Below are 20882 nucleotides of genomic sequence, written 5' to 3'. Positions count from 1 at the left end.
CAAATACAATAGACAAATGACCTACCATTGTAAAGCTTAGAATCTCCTCTTTCATCTGAAATTACTTAGATTATTTCTCATTCACGCATGAGTGAGCAAAAACAATTTGAAGAGGGGATACCAAAAAGTCATTTGGCGGGCTGTATCTGGGTTTAAAAAAGAAAACCACATTTTTGAAAAGTTCAATATCTGCTCTTTAATTTGATACCTCAATTACAGAAAATGGTCAAGAAATAACAAAGTTCTGGTTATTTGAAATAAGGCTTGAATTTCAATAATTTCATAAAATGAAGAGGTTTTACAGGCTAGCGTTCAAACTCACTCGACACTCCGTTTTGTTGACGATCAGCCATGCATTAAGTCTTTTGTTAACCGTGCGATAGCTTCTGTGGGAAACCGGTGAAAACGCGTTTATTTAATGAAATTATGGAAATACAAGCATTTTTTCGAGGGACCATAACTTTCTTACATCTTGACCATTTTTTGTGATTAAGGTATCAAATGAAAGAGCAGATATTGAACTTTATGGCATGTGATTTTCTTTTTGAAATTCAGATACCCCCCGCCAAATGAGTTTTTGGTACCCTATCTTCAAATTGTTTTTGCTCACTCATGCGTGAATGAGGAATAATATAAGTTATATCAGATGAAAGAGGAGATTCTAAGCTTTACATTGGTAGGTCATTTGTCTATTGCATTTGTGATTAAGTTATGATAAGTCGTCGCTTAATCTCGGTTTCGTTTTTTCTGGGACGCACTGTATATATGGGTATTGGTTGAGTGTTGCTCTCTTCCAACAAACTTGAGCAACATTTAGAAACTCATTTCTGAGATAGAGTCAACAATACTTAACTACATCCCTGAAATTTATGCTAGTCATAGCAATAGCGTTTTAAAAGTTTTGTGCTGTAGTAATTAGCCCTACATCGACGCCAGCTGTCAACATAAAACTTGAAAGCACTCCATTCTCATATTAACACCAAATGCAAGTCCCAGCAGAAGCTTCTTTTCAAGTTCAGTGCTGTGGTTGGTGTCATAATCAGCCCTATATATCGACACTAATCAACCCTTGCAGGAGTCAACTCTCATGTTAACTCCAAATAATACCAGTCCTAGAAATAGCTTCTTTTCAAGTTCAGTGATGTTACTGTGAGTGGTGTTATAATCAGTCCTACCACATACCAATCGTCAGTACCAAACTTGTAAGCAATTAATTCTCATTTTAACCTCAAATTTATGCTAGTCCTAGCAATAGCATAAAAAAAAAACAGTTTTGTGCTATAATAATTAGCCCTACACTGACACCAGCTGTCAGCACCAAACTTATAAGCACTCCATCCTCATGTTAACACAAATTATGCCAATCCCGCAATAGCTTCTTTTCAAGTTAAGTGCTATGGTTGGTGCAATAATAAGCCCTACACCAACACCTGTCAACAAACTTGAAATGACCAACTGTCTACTGGAATTTCCTGGTGTAAGGCTGAACTCTTTACACTGGTTTCACAAGATTCCAACAATCACAATCAACAGAAACCCTGATAAAAAGCTCTGATCTTGATGGGAATGTGGTGTACACTCGCGCCTCTCTTTTACATTGAGGAAATGCTGGGACGCTTTAAATGGGTGCTTCATTTACATAGCCAGTGTGAATTACACAATTCAGTATTCAATATGTTAAGTCAAGGACATCAAAGGCATTCTCTTTGTAACACATTTTACTCCTTTCATTTATTTCACTATCTGCATGTACATGATAAATTGTTAAATATTTTAATGCTTTTTAAAAGAAATATATAATTTACTCACTTAGACAAATGAAGAAATAGACAGTCTTCCATTCAGTTTGGGAGATCAAAATATAATGAGATTGACAATGGAAGGCATGACATAATATACGCTCCGGTTCATATCTAGGAAAAAAACACATTCATATATTGAGCTAGTTCTTTCAAAAAATTGTTTGGGACCAGGATTGTTTTGACAGTTTTTCGTGTTTGTTTACTTTATAAACCTGGCTTAAGCCCCCATGTATGTTACTAATGGAGAGACAGTATTCTAGGCTAATACTCATTATTCAATTCCCAATATAATAAATTGGAGAGTTTTCGTCTTTTTTTTTTACGTAAGGAAATGTCTTGGTAAATGGAAATCAAAGTTATCAGACAAAATGTCATTTCTGAATTTTCTCACAATTGGATTTTCAAAACTAATATCAAAGGGATGGTAACAATTTATAAAAAAATAAAATGATTCTAGGCTGTGCATACACAGATACGATAATTGTATCAATTTTCAGCCAACCTTTTCATATCATTGAAATTACTTTGTTGAAGAAAATCTTAATGACGTACTGTATTAGAATTAGTAACTAATTAAATCTATTATTGTGTAAAACAATATTCCATGAAACATGGTAAGTTCACGCAAGAAAATGGAATGCATGGAGGCGACGCATCAAAAAGAAATAGTAGATATCTTGCGAATTGGACTTTGTAGTCATCAGAGATCTTGTATCTTATGAATAATTATCTTCCCCAAATCTTCGCTGGCACGTTTAGTCATACATAGAGTGGTGCTAAAATGTTGGTGAACCCCACCAGAAAATGCACTTGTTCATGCTGAGTTTTGAATGTAGAAAAAAGACCACAATGTCCGGCAAAGCCAGGAAACAAACTATTTATTTATGTAATATTTTATCACCTGACTTTACAATGAAATATCTAAAACATGACAGAACTTGAACACTTGAAATATGTTCATTTCCTGGTGGGGGTTCTCCAACTTTTGAGCACCACTGCACACTGTACTTAAATTGATAACAATATGCCTAAAACACAGAAAAACAGAATTACATCACAGATAACATTAACACAATAAGACTGTATACATGTATCAACATTCTCTTCCAAATTATAGTATCTCTCATTCACTCTCTTAAGAGAGACATAACTTATCTTGTCATCAGACATCTTGGATAATTTTGTAAATCCAGATCAAAATGACAATAAAAAAGATAAATATATCAAATTCTATATTACATCTTGCTACCATAACATACAGTTGGCAAAGGAAATACAAAACAATTATCATATATTGAAACATAATTTGAATACGAACATATATCTGTCTGTCCCAAAATGTTATCCTGATATACTATATATATATAAATGACCAGTCTTGATTGCACGCATTGCCGATTTCATCCTCGTTCACATATCACTTCCACAATCTATTGGAAGAAAAAAATAGAAAAGTAGCAGCATTAATATTGTGGTAATTATGAATTCAACCATTAATTAACTGAAGCAGTGAGTGTTAACCCTAAATAGACTGGGCTATTTCGACGCCTAAGAAGACGGGGGGGGGGGGGGGGGGGTGGCTGATTCAGCCCCCCCTTTTGATCTCGGCCGTCGATCGCGACGAAAATTGGCACGTGCGTTACCCATGGCATTATCTACAAAACTTTAATATCAAATTCTGCGAAAAATCTCATTGCTCATTAATTATGATAATTTATGCATAAAATCATAAGTTTGCTCTAATTAATAAAATAATGTCCCTAAAATGATAATTTTTGTTTCACATACTCTAGATGGGCATCTGATCTAATTCATTCTTCAAAAATTTCAACATCACATTTATTTTCTTATGTATTCTATTGTTTTCTAAATTTCTTATGTATTTCTCTGTTTTTCGACTTTTTGTTTTTTATTGTTTTTTCAATGGAAATTGTCGGGGACTTTATTTTGACCATAAACAAGATAAAATTAATTGATTTTAAGCAGTAAAAGGAAAAATAATGATACATTTTATGAATTTTGGCTAAAACACTATATGCATTGGATTTGTACACAAATTCACGTTTTTTGAGTAATTTTGGGTCTGCATACACTTACGAAATATTGCGTAATTTCGAAACCGCGTACCCGGGGGTCACAATTTTAGTCTTAAAAATTGCGCGAGACTTGAAAGTAAAAAGTCAGCGAGCGACGCGGTCAAAAAATTTCAAGTGGCGGATTTATCGCGAAAAATGTCGAGGGGGGGGGCTGAATCAGCCCCCCCAGTCTTCTTAGGGTTAAACAGATTATACAGAAATTTTACTGGCTATTGTAATGAATGGTGTACATACTGAACCATCATCATTACAAAGATATCAAACTAATTATCTTGTAAATGAGACCAATTTGAGAGAAATAGTGGGAAAGTAATCACTGTATTGAAGAACAACTATATTTTGCCCAATATTGTATGATGTATAAAAATCAGTATCTGGCTACCCCACCCCTCCACCAGGTAAAAAAACAATTTGTGTATACACAAAGCACAAAATAATTTAAAGGACATTTGCCTAACTGAAAATGAAAATCTGATTAGCAAACTAACATTTAATTAACAAAGCAAATGACTGAATTCACTACACTATTTTCACCATTTTTTTAGAGTGATTGTTAACTTACACTCGTCTCCATAAGAGTTGCATCTAGACATCTGTGAACAGTACTGCCTACGATCTCATCCAACAAAAAGTGTACCAATCTGAAAGATAAGAAAAAAAAAAAAACTTTATCATACTAATAGTGTATCTTTTTAGTGTATCTTTTGTAAATATGTATATCTGTACTTTGGTTATTTACTCCAATTTTTAGTTTGCTTGTTCTATGATGTTTTAAAATGATTGGAAATATAAGTTTTTAACATTCTGGTGGCCTATGGCCCACAAGCTAAGCTTCTTAGTAGGTCACCACGTTTCATTTCCATCTGTTCTCATGGGTGTTACTAATGTTCCATAAAAAGTAGTGCATGTATTATGTATATTATCCTGTAATTATTTACTTTTGTTCTTTGCTATTTACTTGTATCCCAATAATTTATTGTTGTTGTTTGATATCGGAATTGAAACGAAATAAAGATTCATTCATTCATATTATATTCTCTATTTAGATGCCCTCAGATGTCATTGGTATGACTATTGTGCAGACAAAGAGATTGTAACTGGGTCTTTACAATTTCATTCAAAACCTGGGTAACAAAAAGGGGTGAGGTAACACCACCACCACCAGTAATATCAGAGTCATATTTTACCCAGGGTAGCCACTTGATAATGTTATTATTATCCTGGCTTTAGCATGGCAACCTTGATCAGGCGCTCAAACACTCAAGGAATTTCTTCCTACTGGGTACCCGTTCACCTCGCCTGGGTAGAGTGCAACACAATGTGGGCAAATTTCTTGCTAGGAATTGAACGCACGTTCTTCAGATTTGAAAGACGGGGGTCGTAACGAGTATACCACGATGCTGATTCACTAAGAACTAAACTCAATCTCAAGAATATGAAGATTAATAAAATTGTAACAAAATTGATTTCATCACAATATACATTTATTTTAGCCCAATTTTGGCTTTACTACTCTAAACCGAAAAAAGATCAAACTTACTTCTCATCTGATACAAATCTCCATAAATAGAGGTTGAGATAGTGTGTGTCCACCTGAATCTGTTGGAGGCCATATCTTCCAAATGTCCTCAGTCTGACACACTCAAGGAATGTCTGCAAAGAATACACAAAGATATACAACATAATACACTCTGTTGGAGGCCATATCTTCCAAATTTCCTCAGTCTGACACACCCAAGGAATGTGTGTACAGTAAATCATCAACATATACAACATCATACTTGATTCTTTTATTTCCCCTTCTAATATCTACATTGTCCCTTCGTCCTGAACAAATTCAGAAATGTCTACAAACGTCTAGAAAGTCTACTCAGAAAATGTATATTATGATGTATCACTCATTTCATTACATTTTTCCTTTTCAAATATTGATATTTTCTGAATATCTAACATACTCAAGAATGTCTACAAAGAAAAGCATCAACATAAACATCATACTAGATTCTTCTCCCCTTCTAATATCCAAATTTTCCATTTGTCCTCAATCTAACAAATTCAAAAATATCAAATAAATCTATAGAGAAAACATCATTCATTTCATTGTATTTTTTTCATTTTCAAATATCAATATTGTCCAAATGTCCTCAGTCTAACATACTCAAGGAAAGTGTACAAAGAAACACAAGGATACACAACATCATAAAGTCAACCTCGGACAACTTGGCATCTCATGGGTCAAATTTTTTCAAGGTCAAATCAAAACATTGGTCCTGTTCTCCTCTATATACATGTATTACCATTAAGGAAATGCATGTCCACATCGAATTTCACAAGGAAAATCTGACACCAAAATACCAATAAAGTGGAGGGGGAATCAACTTACCTTCAAGCATATCTGGATTCAAGTGATCATAAAAATCCTAGCAAACTTTATACTTCTGAAGCTTTCATCAAAAAACCACACATAAAATACAAATAGAGAGAGAGAAAGGGGGGGGGGGGCTTAAACACTGATGACGATGGAGGGGGGAAGGTGGAAGCAACAACCTTACCTTCAAACTAATCGTGATGATGCCAGTGACGACGGAGACCTTAGAGAGTTCCACACTGCTGAATTTTTTATAGAAAAACACATAAAAATACAAATAGAGAGGGAGGGATGCTGATGATGGAAGGGGATGGGAGCATCAACCTCACCTTCAAGCGAATATTGATGATGCCAGTGACAAAAGAGACCATAGAGCACTCCACACTGTTGAAGATTTTATAGAAAACACATATGAAATACAAATAAAGGGGGAGGGGGCACTGATGATGATGGAGGGGGAGGGGGGAAGCAACAACCATACCTTCAAGCTAATCTTGATGATGCCCGTGACGACGGAGACCTTAGAGAATTCCACACTGCTGAAGATTTCTATCCTCTCAGAGAAGAGCTTCTGGATGTTGCTCATCAGACTGGTATCGAATGTGGTGCTGTGGAGATAAAACCAAACATTTAGCTTTAAATCAATTATTCATCATTATTTGATTGGCAACATGGACAATAGTTTTACTTTTTTTAATATTAAGAAGATTTTGCATAATTCATACAGCCTGTCAACTTCTAAGGAACAGGTGACCTTTCTAGATCCTGAAGAGTTGCATCCTAATATGCTATGCATTCACAACTGTTCATTCCTACGATCATGTTGCCTCCAGGAATCGCATGGTCCCTGTACAGAGCCTATGGGAACTACACAATTCAGAAGTCAAATGGTTAACCCATAGCCTACTAGAAGTGGATGTTCCCTGTGGAAAGCCTATGGGAATTACAGGAATTCAGGAGTCAATAACCCATTGCCTATTTGAACCAGGTGATCCATGTACAAAGCCTATGGGAATTACAGAGTTTCAGTCATCAACTGGTTAACCAATGACCTACAGGAATGAGGTGATCCTTGTACAAAGCCTACAGGAATTACAGAATTAAGTAGTCAAAGGTTAAGTCATTGCCTAAAAGAATCGGATGTTCCATGTACAGAGCCTACAGGAATTACAGAATTCATTAGTCAAAGGTTAAGTCATTGCCTAAAAGAATCGGATGTTCAAAGCCTATGGGAACTACAGAATTCAGTAATCAACAGGTTAACCAATAACCTACTGGATCCAGGTGATCCCTGTACAATGCCAATGGAAATTGCAGAATTTCAGTCATCGACTGGTTAATATCCTAGTCTGTCCCTACCTTGGAGTGTAACTCCTCTGCGCCCGTGGCTGCCTAGACACACTGAAGCTCTGGTACGTCCTCTTGCTGGAGTCGCTGCTGTGCGCTTTACGGGTTCCCTCCTCATACAGCGACCCCACATTGCTATCGATGGCTGTGATGTCCTCGACTACACGCTTCATCACCGCCCTCACGTTGCGGGGTTCGATGGTGTTCAGCCAGTCTCTTGTGTCCACACTCTTCCTCAACATCTGACAAGACAAACATCAGAATGAAAATAATCATAAAATACCTTTTAAAAGATATTTGGCACTTAATATAAAAGCTAAGGTCATGAGTAACTTATTACTGGTAAACAATTTCAAACCCCTGTAAAAGCATTTTCATGAGGGGGCTCCATGACATCTGCTCCAGCGATAAATGCACCGATGGAAAATCTGCATGTTAAGCAAAACATAACACCTAACCTCCAAAACTAAATAAACCCTAATCCTACTCTTTACATTATTCTGAACCACAAGCTCTATAACAATCCTAACTCTAATCTTATGCCCTGTGAGATATTAAGACCGGAGCAAATGTCGCAGGAGCAAATGTCGTGTCACCCATGAGGGATGCACTGCAAATATACCTGTGTGTATCGGATTTTTTCAATCGTGTATCAATCAGATATGATGATTTACATATGGGACCGACTAATGTCACTATGCGAGAGACGTGACCAGGGCTTGAACCTCAAATCTCTGCATCAATTTGCAACTTCGTCACATAGCTGGGACTACAGGTGCACACCACTATGCCCAATAGAGTGAAATGCATAATACGCTTTTTCACAGTATATGCAGCATTTTTTGCACCTTGCCTGGCAACTTCCCAATCTGAACTGATAAATAATGTTCATTTTTTTTCTTGTATATAAATTAAAACTACTAAATAAGTGTATGTACATATAAATGACTACTTAGATGTAAAAATAAAGTATAGAGTACTTCAAACAATGATAAGACAATGCCGATCCTACCAACCCTAAAACGCAGGAAGACTAGACAAAAGGGAAAACATACAAGTTTTGCAAAAAACAAAAAACAAAACAAAACAGGGAGACCGTGTCTTTCTCTTTTACTAAAAAATATGGACAGTTGGTAGGTATGCCATTGCTCATATGCTTGCATATTACAAATGAGTCATACAATCAACTTTTGGTCCAGTATGATCAATTTCTGGTAGCTTGAGCTTAAGGCAGGGTACTAATAGTTATGTTGTATCCTCTGGAAAAAAGTGATATATAAATCGAGCTATCACCATCATCATCATCATCATCATCATCATCGATATTCTTTGTTTATCATGTATGTATTATTATGAATTGTAAATGAAAACAAGAGAGGAGAAAATAAAATATTATAAAATCAAATCAAATCATCACCGTCATCACATCATTATCATAATCACCATCATCACCATCATCATCATCATCATCACTGTCATCACCGTCATCAACATCATCACCGTCATCACCATGAGGATTCGCTATCATCATCATCATCATCATCATCATCATCATTATGAAGATCCACCATGACTGCCAAATTGCATGGGGTTGCCATGATGCATACACACTCCTTTCGTGACTAAAGTTGAATGTAGCAATCAACATTAGTCAGCCTATTGTTGGAGAGAATAAAAGATGTTCACTACTGAAAGATGTACTCACTTGGGATATCTGCAGACCCTGTGACTGCACGTAGTGATTGAGAAGCAACTGGGCAGAATCTTTGGCTTCCGAGCAGAGGGTCGATGTCTGGGTCAGGCCTCGACTATCTTCGATCAAGAACTGAGCATTGCAAGTACCAAGCTGGTCAAAAGAAATGGATTTGATCAGGATGTGTGTACAAGGTGCTCATGAAAAAAAATCACACTAACTAGCAGTATGAGTTGTTTAAAAATATACAAGAAATCTACATAGGATTGAGATGAGCGTATGGGGTGCTGATGATATTTTTTTCTTCATATTTACTAGTTGGATGATGTGAGCAGTTGTAAAGTCTCGATAAGATAAAAATGAATGTACGAGTTGCTGATTAAAAAAAAAAATATATTCAATATTTACCAGTTGTACTATGTGAGCTGTTTCAAAGTCTACTAGAAGTCTGGATAGGATCAAGATGAGTGTATGAGGTGCTGATTTAAAACAAATATATATTCAATATTTACCAGTTGTATGATATGAGTTGTTTCAAAGTCTACTAGAAGTCTGGATAGGATCAAGATGAGTGTATGAGGTGCTGATCCTTTCTCTCCTCCTCCTTCACAAAGATTCTAGAAAAGAACACATGAGGAGTTTCATTCATGAATACAAAAATGAATCCCAATATAAAACCATTATTAATAATAATTTAATAATAAACACAGCATTAATCATGAAGTATTGAGAAAAATCGTATAGGAATGGAGATTATACAGTCTACTTAGCGGCACTGATTTATGCCATCTTACTTAGAACCACATGGAAAAACGTAGTGATGCAATAATAAAATGTAGTACATTGTTTTCTAATATTATTTGGTGATGATAGGAAAGATGACAACAGACAAGGCGGATGAAATAAGGACAGGTGTAATTTCTAATTTCCAATTCTGGACAAATTCTACAGCAAATCATAATTTAAAGTTTGAGAACAGTATTTTGAAAATCATGACTAAAAGTACTTTGAACTGAAAATTGTTAAATTGAGAGTCCCAAGTAATAATTCCACAAAACTCTGGAGTAGAGAAATCTTCATGAAAACAGTTATGATATAGTAGGCTATTGTTATCAATATGCTAAAATTGAATTTCAAAAAATATATACTAATAGTCTTTTAGTACTGCTTGAATACTGACAGTGATTGCATGAAATCATCCTTAATTCAGCATGTCTAACCCTATTTTTCCAAATTACTTACATGCACTCCACTTTGTGAACTGCTTCAGTATCATATTTTTTTATATGAACTAAAACCAGAGATGATGATTTCAGGGAGGTTCCACAAATAGGATCTCTAAAGAGATTGGTTAAAACAGCACATTATCTATATTTTGGCTCCAGATTAAAAAAAGGATGAACTATGAGTACAAGAACTAGATTATCGAGATCTATTGTCCTAACTTATTAAAAGTAGGATATAATACAAACATACCAGGCCTTTATTTCAAAAGAGGGAATTATTCATCCTCGGTTGAACTGGCATAATTACTATATTTCCCTTGGCGCTTTGCCCCTCGGGAAAATAGTAATTCCTGCTATACCTACTCAAAGCCTGGTATTTGTATATCTCATCATACTTACTGTACAGGTCTGGAAGATGTGCCTGAGGAAGTCGACTAGGAGCCCTTCTCTCACTGTCTTGGTGGGATATTTGGTAGCAAAGAACAAAGACTGAGCAAACGTGATATCTTGGCCGAGGAATGACTGCAAGGATATAAAGAGATATAATCGAGATCAGAGTCTTGTTACATAAACTTGTCAAAAAACACAAATTGTAATGACTGTGGAGGTTCAGTGGTCTGAGGTGCCAGACTACCTTGCATCTTGTGCTCTTCACTTCCGAAAATGTTCATGAGGAACAGGAAGTTGGTGAGGGGGCTCGACAAGATGATGAGTTAAAAAATCAATTATTTCTTTAGACAGCAGATTTAAAAGCCATGCTGGATTTAATGTCCACAGCAGTGTCGGGGATGTCACTCCAGAGTTTTACTGCTTCAGGAAAGAGGGATTGTGTGAATGGTGTGGCTGAGCATGGGAAGATGGCTAGTTGCTTATCGTGTGTCCCTTTACTTCCTGGATCTTTCCTCTGGATGTAATTCTCTAGAGGCTAATCCAGCTCTGCATCAAGCATCGTGTGAAGAGTATTTATACTTTGGGTGAGGCACTTTCTACTTTCTATATTATCCCATTTGTTGAGATCCTTTTGGTTACATTGGATCGAGAAGTGAAATTACTGAGAACAAACTGAACATACGAAAGTCCATGGATAGATTCCTAGCACACCGCTTCTGCCCTTGAACAATGTAATTGCTATGGGCATTATTGATATCAATGCATGCACTTGTCTAGAGTAGAAAAAGAAACCCCAGCACCAAACTAATGACCGTTATCAGCGTTAAATGAAAATACATGTAGGGGAATTTGTGATTAAAATGTACCATCTCTAACTGATATCAGGTTTTATAAACAGGGGCTAATTATTCATCCGTGAGAAATTATATTAGGACATCGATCCTCATCAAATGATCTTGAAAAGAGATTCTTAAGAAAATATGCTTTATAACCAATCAAAACCATTACAAGGCAACGAATTCAAACTTTCATCATTCTATTGCAAACATTTTACCCTTCCAAACATATACTTTATCACTAAGGTTCAATATCATTAAAGAGGGTTGCCTTTTTGACCTAATATCTGACTACGCTTTGAAGCATACCTTGAGACTAGTAAGCACAAGTTTGACCTGATCGATGACGGATGACGATGTTACATTGACTAATTCAGCTAGGTTGGGTGCGGACTGCTTGCCCACCACTCTCGGGGCACACAGCGTCTGACGGATGTCGGTTATACACTCTGAAAAACATGAAACAATCATCCAACTGTAATTTTACAGCAAAACTGAATAAATATTTACAACCGACTTTCTAACTGTTGAAAAATCTTTATTTGGCATACATGTGGGGTAGAAAAGAGCTGTTTTTGCAATGGAAAGCAAGTGATACCATAATTTTTTATCTTGAATATGTAGTCTATGCATATTTCTGTCACAAGAAAAATTGTGCATTTGAGCCTGTGTCATTTTTAATGAGTAGACATACTCCTTCATTTCTGGATGAAGAGGAACAGTGCATAGAGCTTCTGGAATGTAATGATTATTATTTCTATTATCATTATTAGTTGTTTGTCATCACTTGTACATGGAACATGGGGGGGGGGAGTGAGCAAAATGAATCAGTATGACTACCCGTCTTACAAAGAGCTACGATTGATCCAATCCATCTCAATTATATGGAAATCCATTGATGTCATAATTTTTTCTTCACGAAATTTGCACAATGTCCTTCGTAAACAAAGATAAGCACACTGTATTTTCACGAAAACTATGAATTTATGAATGGACATCACATCTAGAAATGTGTTGAACAAACATGCTTTTTAGATGATGACGTTGCTGGCTTTCCATAGTTGTAACTCTTTGTAAGACATGCCCTGGACTCTCCTCCCAACATAACTGATTTGGGGGTGTGCAGGTGCACCACTGCATTGGGGTTTCCTCCTACTCTTATACAAATAGTGCAGTGGGTTCTACACATGCAAAGGGGGTTACTCTTCTCTAGATGGGGCCTCCATTTAACATCCTATCTGAAGGATAGATTACCTTCTACTGTAACATGCAATGCCGGCTTCAGTCATCTGCCTGGGATGCACTTGAACCTACAACCTCTGGTTCAACAGACGGACGTTTTACTGACTGCACCAACTCGCACTGCATACCTTGGCCCTGTCTTACAAAGAGTTGCGATTGATCCGATCAACCACAACTATGGAAAGCCAGCAATGCCAACATGTAAACTACATATTTGTTCAAAATATTTTCTAAATATTCCTGCGAACTTCTCTTTGCTTACAAAAGACATTGTGCAAATTTCCAGTATAAAAATATGCTGACGTTGATGGATTTCCATGCAGTTGAGTTCGATCGGATCAATCGTAACTATTTGTAAGACGGGACCCCGGCCCTCCATAATTACGACTAATATCAATCTAGTCTATTCTTGATAAAAAGGGCCACTCAGGATAATAATCCAACGTTCTGTCACCCACCTGCAAAGTGCTTCTTAAGACCATCCCCGTAGTACTGGGCCCTCTCCTTGGCTGCGGCTGCTACTATATCAGCTCCTCGCTGGAGAATCTTGAGGTCCGGTAAGAGTCGATGGACCGCTTGCAGCCGTCTGAAGAACCGATCTAACGCTCTCACCAGCAGCGAATTCTCCACAGAAGATTTCTGGAATGGTATGCACATTGCAAGAAATCTTTTAGCTTGCTTACAATTTTCTGATTGCTAGCTGTTGTTATATAAGGAACAGAAATGTCATATTGTTTCTGTACGACACTTTGCAACTTCTTGTGAACAATTCAACGATGCATATTAAAATTGAACATAGATATGAAATTTTGAATTACTGTATGTCACATTATTTTACAAAACATTTTTTCTTATGCAAAATACTATTTTAAATTGAGTTTCATTGCATTTGCTTAAAATGAAATAAGCAGAAATAAAATAAAATTCCTATGATCATCCATTGATTACAATGCAAAGTACCAGCTATATATATTGTTTTCATGGGGGTGAGGGAGGGTGGGTCTAAAAAGAATTAACATTGTTGGAAATACAAGTAGTCATATAGATACTTTCTTAAAGGACAAGTCCACCCCAGCATAAAGTTGATTTGAATAATACGAGAAAAATCCAACAAGCAAAATTTCATCAAAATCGGATGTAAAATAAGAAAGTTATGATATTTTTAAGTTTCGCTTAATTTCACAAAACAGTTATATGCACATTTGTTCGGTATGCAAATGAGGGGACTGATGACATCACTCACTCACTATATCTTTTGTATTTTATTATGTGAAATATGAATTATTCTAATTTTCTCCTCATTGTCCTGTCAGACAAAATTTTTTCCTCCCTGAACATGTGGTATTACCATTGTTATGACATCTTATGGCTCAGTTAAGATGGTCTTTAATGTCAAATTGGTGAAAATTGAAATATTGTATAATTCAAACAATAAAAAACAAAAGAAATAGTGAGTGATGGACATCATCGACTCTCTCATTTGCATGTCACTGAGTTGTGCATATAACTGTTTTGTGAAAAATTAGCTTAACTTTAAAATGTCATAACTTTGTTATTTTACATCCGATTTTGATGAAATGTTCAGCATTATACTTGTTTGATTTTTCTCTATTTATTCAAATCAACATTTTTCAGGGGTGGACTTGACCTTTAAAGTATCAGAAAATATTTTACACTCAGCAAAATGAATGTATATTCAAATCATTTGTAAAAGTTCTGCTGAACTGAACAGCTTTATAAAACAGCCCCTGAAATTATATAAAGGGCGATTTAAACAAGATATTCTTAAGAGAAATAGCAAAAAAAAAGACAAAATGGCTAGATGGCAAAGCTACAATAAAAGTAACGTTTATGCAATGAGGCCTAGAAGCTTAAAAATTATCGCCCAAGATTAAGCATTGATTAAATTTCTAGTGAGAAAGAAAAGACTGAATTACCTCAGCGTGTATTCTATCCTGAATACATGTAAAGTACTGTTGAATCCTGGAATCCACAAACTGACCAAGCTTGGCATGGGCGACCTGCTCCAACTCCTCCTCTTCCTGCGAACTTTACATAATACACAATGGTAAAATAACAATTTCATTTGACCATGAAATAATCTTAAATTCATTCAATGACACAACATTCCATGCTATATGGTGATTTTTCCTATCATTATCTATGTCTTTTGGCTAGGTCAATGTCGACATAAAGATTAACACAAATATATATCAATATTAACTTAGGAACAATTACAGACACAACGAATATAATTTTTCAAATCAATGCATTTTGACATATAATTTGATACAGTATGTGAGTGGTGGTATAAAAATTATATCAAATCAATAAATCACCATTTGACATGTGGGTACCTAGATAAAGCTCACTTGATGATTGCACTAGACTGTAAAATATATAATACACATCTTTAATAGGTTCTTACTAACAACTGCTGACTATGAAGTTTATCAGACATAAGAATGAATGTACGGTACATACAAATATACAAGATCTCTTTATATACATTTAACAATTACCAACAATTTCACACAAGAACAACAAGATTTAAAAATATTCCATTGCCTTTTTTGGTTGACATACTAAAAAAAGATGTGTCCACTAGGAAAGGCAATGGAAAATGGTCACCCCCTCCCCACTTTACAGTCAATTTTGTGAATAAAAGAAAGTGCCAGTCTCCTTCAAGTTAGCCATTATCATGTTAAATTCATTCATTGCCTTTTATGTTGTATCTAAAATTGCATTAGCTTTTTAAATGTATAGCCTTTTTAATGCATTTTACTATGTTTTTTACTGTGTAATTTATTGTGCCAACACAAACTTGTAAACATGAATTTTCCAGCTCCGGCTCTTTTTTATGTGCGATTGTTATTAACATGTTTGATCATCAATAAATACCATTTTTGAATTGAATTGACTTCAATCTAGAGCATGAATACTTAAATTTGTCAATCTTCTCTTTATTTATTACAACTTTTTTGGTTTTCTGCAGCAATCCCGTGTAGTTCAGCTGAAAATAAACTATACATGTCCTTCAAATTGGATGTTGAAGAGACATTTCTCAAATAGTGCAAGCAGCAGCGGGGATCAAGGCCACATTAAAGGGGGAGTGAACTGTGTGTGGTCTCTCATTGACTGTGTGTTACAAATACATAGTCTTAAAATATATGTTTTCAGATATCTACTAATACTACAGAGAATAAATTGACCTATAATTGTATTTGTACAGAGAAACTAAAATGTTTTGAGAGGAAAAGTAATTGCTTTGCTACTTGGTAACATAATTATTGCAGTATAAATGTACTGAGTAGTTAATTAGCACGTTATCATTCAAGTGGGTCTATATTACTAGACTACACTGGCATTATGGGTCAGGAAACTGGCCAGGTATGAGTAGTTGAGGACTCGATATGGCGCTAATGGTTCGTATCTGCTTTAAAAGAGGCAGGTGGCCTAAATTCAACTTTAATCAGAAGGAAGAGGGCATCGAAGCCTTGTAGTAGGGGCGCTGAAGGCCTCAGGCTATTTTCAGGCCTGGAATAACCTCATTTTCCCTCTTCGTCTATCAACCTGCGGCCTGTTTCATAGAACTTGTTATAATAAGAAACTTGCAGTAACAGTTAAAAACTTCTGAAATCATTCCATTTGATTGGCTAACAATAAACATGTAGAAATTTGCATTTTGTTATTAACACAATCAATGGGACCATGATCTTATCTTATTAATGAAACAAAAATATCAGTAATATGTACTTACTCTCCTGCTTGCCTGTTCACAAAGAGCTCCTTGTATGAGGCTATTACTAAACAGATGTTCTCAAGAAAACCATTGCAGCTGCTGTCAACAAACTCCAATATATCCTGAAAGAATAAAACACAACTTTATCATAGGAGGTTGGCATTGTATAGGGATCTTAGTAGATTTTAACTTTGGGTTTATAGTTGAAAGCCTTTGGAAATCAACCTGTACTGTGCCTGGGTGGGGGAATTAGAGTGAGTTTTGAAGCAACTACAGTTTTACAAATTACACAGAATTTTCCTGTAATAATTTCTCTTGAGGAAGCTTTCTTCTCGAAGATGAGTACAACTGCAGCAAACATAAGTCTTTACAGCTCAGGCTAACTGTCATCTTTCATCACTGATCTAGATCAGGTTCATCTACATCAACCTAACTCTCTGAATCCATGAAATCTATGCTGAAAATGATCACACCGAACCTCACCAACACAGATAACCACATGTGGGACCAGGCTTTTATTGCCTGGAAAGCCATGTTTATTGTTTCAATATCTTAGTAATTACGCATTTTCTACCACAATCATTTGACAGATATGATTTTTCACACATATAAATTTACTGGATTCTTTTCAAACTCATATGGAGAATGTTACAACTCGCGTTAATGTTTGAATTAATGTTCGATAAGACAGAACCTGCTATATACATTGAAACCATCATCCGTCTCATTTCTTGGGTCTCCCGATCAAACAGATATTTTTATACAACTCCCAAGAGTGTTCTGTGATCTGATTGGTCCAAATCGGATCACATGATATTCAGCGAATTGCACTATTGCATCCAATATGCACTATCCTGCACTCTGACGTCAGAGTGCAGGATAGTGCGAGGTCTGGAATTATCTAGAATTTAGATCAAATATAGCATTTGGGGCAACTCAGTAACATGGGGGGGTTGTACAAAACAAACAATGCACGCATTCTTGTGCATAGAGGACCTAAATAATGAACTCTGTGCTCAACTCGCCAAATATCCATTGGCTCTTCTCGCACATCGTTCATTATTTAGCCCTGCATGCATGCGCTTACGTGCATTCTATGTGTATACTATGAGATGTCCCTCTCCTTTAAAGAGAGGCCAATAAACACAGGATATTGAAAAAACACCACAATACACACACAAATATTCTATTTCAACAATACAGAAATGTGCAGAGCGATGAAGATATGGAGGCCCAGAGGGAGAAACATATCAAAACAAAAGTTAGGCTCACCATTGGAAGTGACCTCATGATCTTATCAGAGGGTCTCTCCCCCTCCTGATTGCTAACACCATCCTCATCTTCCTCAGGGCTGGATGCGGTCCGCTGTCTACCAGTCTTCACATGACTTGACATCTCCCTCAGACTCTCATCCAACTTGTGTCGGGCACTGTCAGTGAATTCACAGACACGAAATTTAGTCTAAATACACTCATTACATGAAATTAACAAATTATTTCGTTCCTTCAATAAAGATAAACATAACCCACTCCCCAAAAATCCCCAATATCATCATTTACGGACAATATAACCTCTTGCCAATTTCCTAAAAAAGCTACTATTACAGAAACTTTGGTATCTTTAATGCAACTAGCCAACTACCTTGATAACAATACTTTAATAAATACCTACAAATCAATATCATTTTTCCAGTGAAGTGATGATTTTAATAGTAAAATTTCATACATCGGGCCATTGGGGTCTGTTAATGAAGAGTCACGATAATGGTACCTTTGAGATCCATCTGTAACTTCCTTGGAATCCTAGACTTGAGTGGTTGTTGAGCATTGTTACCATAGAATGGCAAAGTCACAATGATAATGATTGATGATGATGACGATGATAATAATTAATAATAATAATCATTTTGTATACCACAAATTGCCTCTAAGCGGTTAAAAGAAAGGAAATATGAAGTGAAAAAGATGATGACGATGATCCTGACGATGATGATGATGATAATAATAATAATAATCTGCTTTTATATAGCGATTAATACATCGGAACATCTCTAAGCGCTTTACAGATATATTGAAAGTTACAATGACAGTTACTTTGAAGAAACAAGTCTAATAATAAGAAAGTGTCTACATAGTTAAAGCTGTCAATTCATTAAGAAGTCATTACTCATACTTACTGAGAAAGAAACTCATCAAAGAGCTCATCGGGTGGTTCTTTGAGTTGCAGCAACAAATCTACACATTCAGCTAGCTGTTTAGCATCAGACTAGGGAATAATCATTGTATGAAAGATTACACAATATTTGGTTAAAAGCAACAGATCTATACATTGTTTAGCATCAGACTGGAGAATAACTACTACACGTATATGATGACACAATGGTTGGTTAAAAGAAACAGATCTACAAATTCAGCTAGCTGTTTAGCATCAGACTAGGGAATATTCATTGTATGAAAGATCACACAATGGTTGGTTAAAAACATATGTAACATTCTGCTTAGCATCAGACTAGCCATAATAATTACTGTATGAAATTGATTATACAACAGTTGGTTAAAAGCAACAGATCTACACATTGTTTAGCATCAGACTAGGAAATAAATACTACATGTATATGTAAGCGATTACACAATGGTCGGTTAACAGAAACAGATCTACATATTCAGATAGCTGTTCAGCATTAGACTAGGGAATAATCTTCATATGAAAGTGATTACACAACATCGGTTAAAAACAGATTACACATTCAGCTAGCTGTTTAGCATCAGACTAGGGAATAATCATTGTATGAAAGTGATTACACAATGGTTGGTTAAAAGAAACTGATTTACATATTTAGCTAGCTGTTTAGCATCAGACTAGGGAATAATCATTGTTTGTAAGCGATTACACAATGGTTGGTTAAAAGAAACTGATTTACATATTTAGCTAGCTGTTTAGCATCAGACTAGGGAATAATCATTGTTTGTAAGCGATTACACAATGGTTGGTTAAAAGAAACTGATCTACATATTCAGCTAGCGGTTTTATAGCATCAGACTAGGGAATAATCATTGTATGAAACTAGTGATTACACAATATTTGGTTAAACACACGTGTAACATTCTGCCTAGATCAGACTAGCCATAAAAATTACTGTATGAAATTGATTACACAATAGTTGGTTAAAAGTAACAGATCTACACATTAAGCCAGCTGTTTGGCATCAGACTAAGAAATTAATATTGTATGAAAGTGATAACACAATTATTGGTTAAAAGCAACAGATCTACACATCAAGCAAGCTGTTTAGCATCAGACAATGGAATAATAACTATGTAAAAGTAATTACAGAGTAGATAAAATTTAATATATGATCGAGGATTGAATTCAAAGATAATAACACAGAATCTAACAATTTTCAATCAAAATTCCAGGTTGACTTTGCAATCTGAGTAAAGTGTAATGATGTGGTAAATATGGTTACCCGACTCAAAGTGTAAACAGAAGTGCTATTTACAATCAGTTCAAAATGCAGATAACTTTGCTTCTTAATTCCAATCTATTCGGACCACAAATCTGTTTTGTTCAAATGAGAAATGTGCCTTAGAAGAGGTCTATAAAAGATGTGTAGCCTAATCTGGCATGAAAAAATTGGTTTGACCTTGGCGAATATTTGATTCAAGTTTACATGTATTACGGCAAAGTTTTTGCCCAATAATCTAAAGGCCTGGTCCCACTGGCCGAAGGACACAAAAACGTATTCATAACGGATACAGCGGACAAGCAAAATTTTGGGGTGGCTCCATCCGGTTTCATCCACTCCAGACAATGGACAAGATGGGCGAACAATGAAATAACAGTGGATGGATGCTCGATGGATATAGAGCGTATGATACATGTATGCCAAGAGTACACAACGGATACAAAACGTTTTCCAACGGATGGCAAGATTCTTTTCCATTTTACATCATCTCTGCATCCGTAAGTGGAGTGGGACTAAGCCTTTTAAGAATGATAGAACATTTACCTCTTTGTTCCCGAACTGTTCTCTTAACTTGAGCCTTAGTTCATTGACGATTTCATTGCAGTCTCTATGGATACCGTGGAATGAAGGCATGTGCTGGTACTGAAGTAGGACAACACGCGCTTTGGAGTAGT

The 20882-nt window shown here is 35.8% G+C and overlaps 1 protein-coding gene across 1 annotated transcript; it reads right to left on the bottom strand.

The window, feature by feature from the left end:
• Positions 1-1700: 1700 nt before the first annotated feature.
• LOC129272301 (vacuolar protein sorting-associated protein 51 homolog) lies at positions 1701-20882 on the bottom strand. Its single transcript, XM_064107387.1, has 15 exons — positions 20752-20882; positions 18919-19007; positions 18015-18171; positions 16761-16864; positions 14938-15049; positions 13459-13639; positions 12068-12207; positions 10932-11054; positions 9819-9923; positions 9319-9459; positions 7626-7855; positions 6748-6874; positions 5439-5551; positions 4461-4539; positions 1701-3232 (listed from the first exon to the last, which is right to left on the bottom strand). The coding sequence occupies exons 1-15, from the start codon at positions 20839-20841 to the stop codon at positions 3203-3205; spliced, it is 1821 nt and encodes a 606-aa protein (XP_063963457.1). The 5' UTR covers positions 20842-20882; the 3' UTR covers positions 1701-3202.

Source organism: Lytechinus pictus, chromosome 12 (genome assembly GCF_037042905.1).
Source record: "Lytechinus pictus isolate F3 Inbred chromosome 12, Lp3.0, whole genome shotgun sequence".
NCBI lineage: Eukaryota > Metazoa > Echinodermata > Echinoidea > Temnopleuroida > Toxopneustidae > Lytechinus > Lytechinus pictus.
The sequence above is the reverse complement of the archived record's forward strand: the minus strand, read 5'-3'. Positions and strand labels throughout refer to the sequence as shown.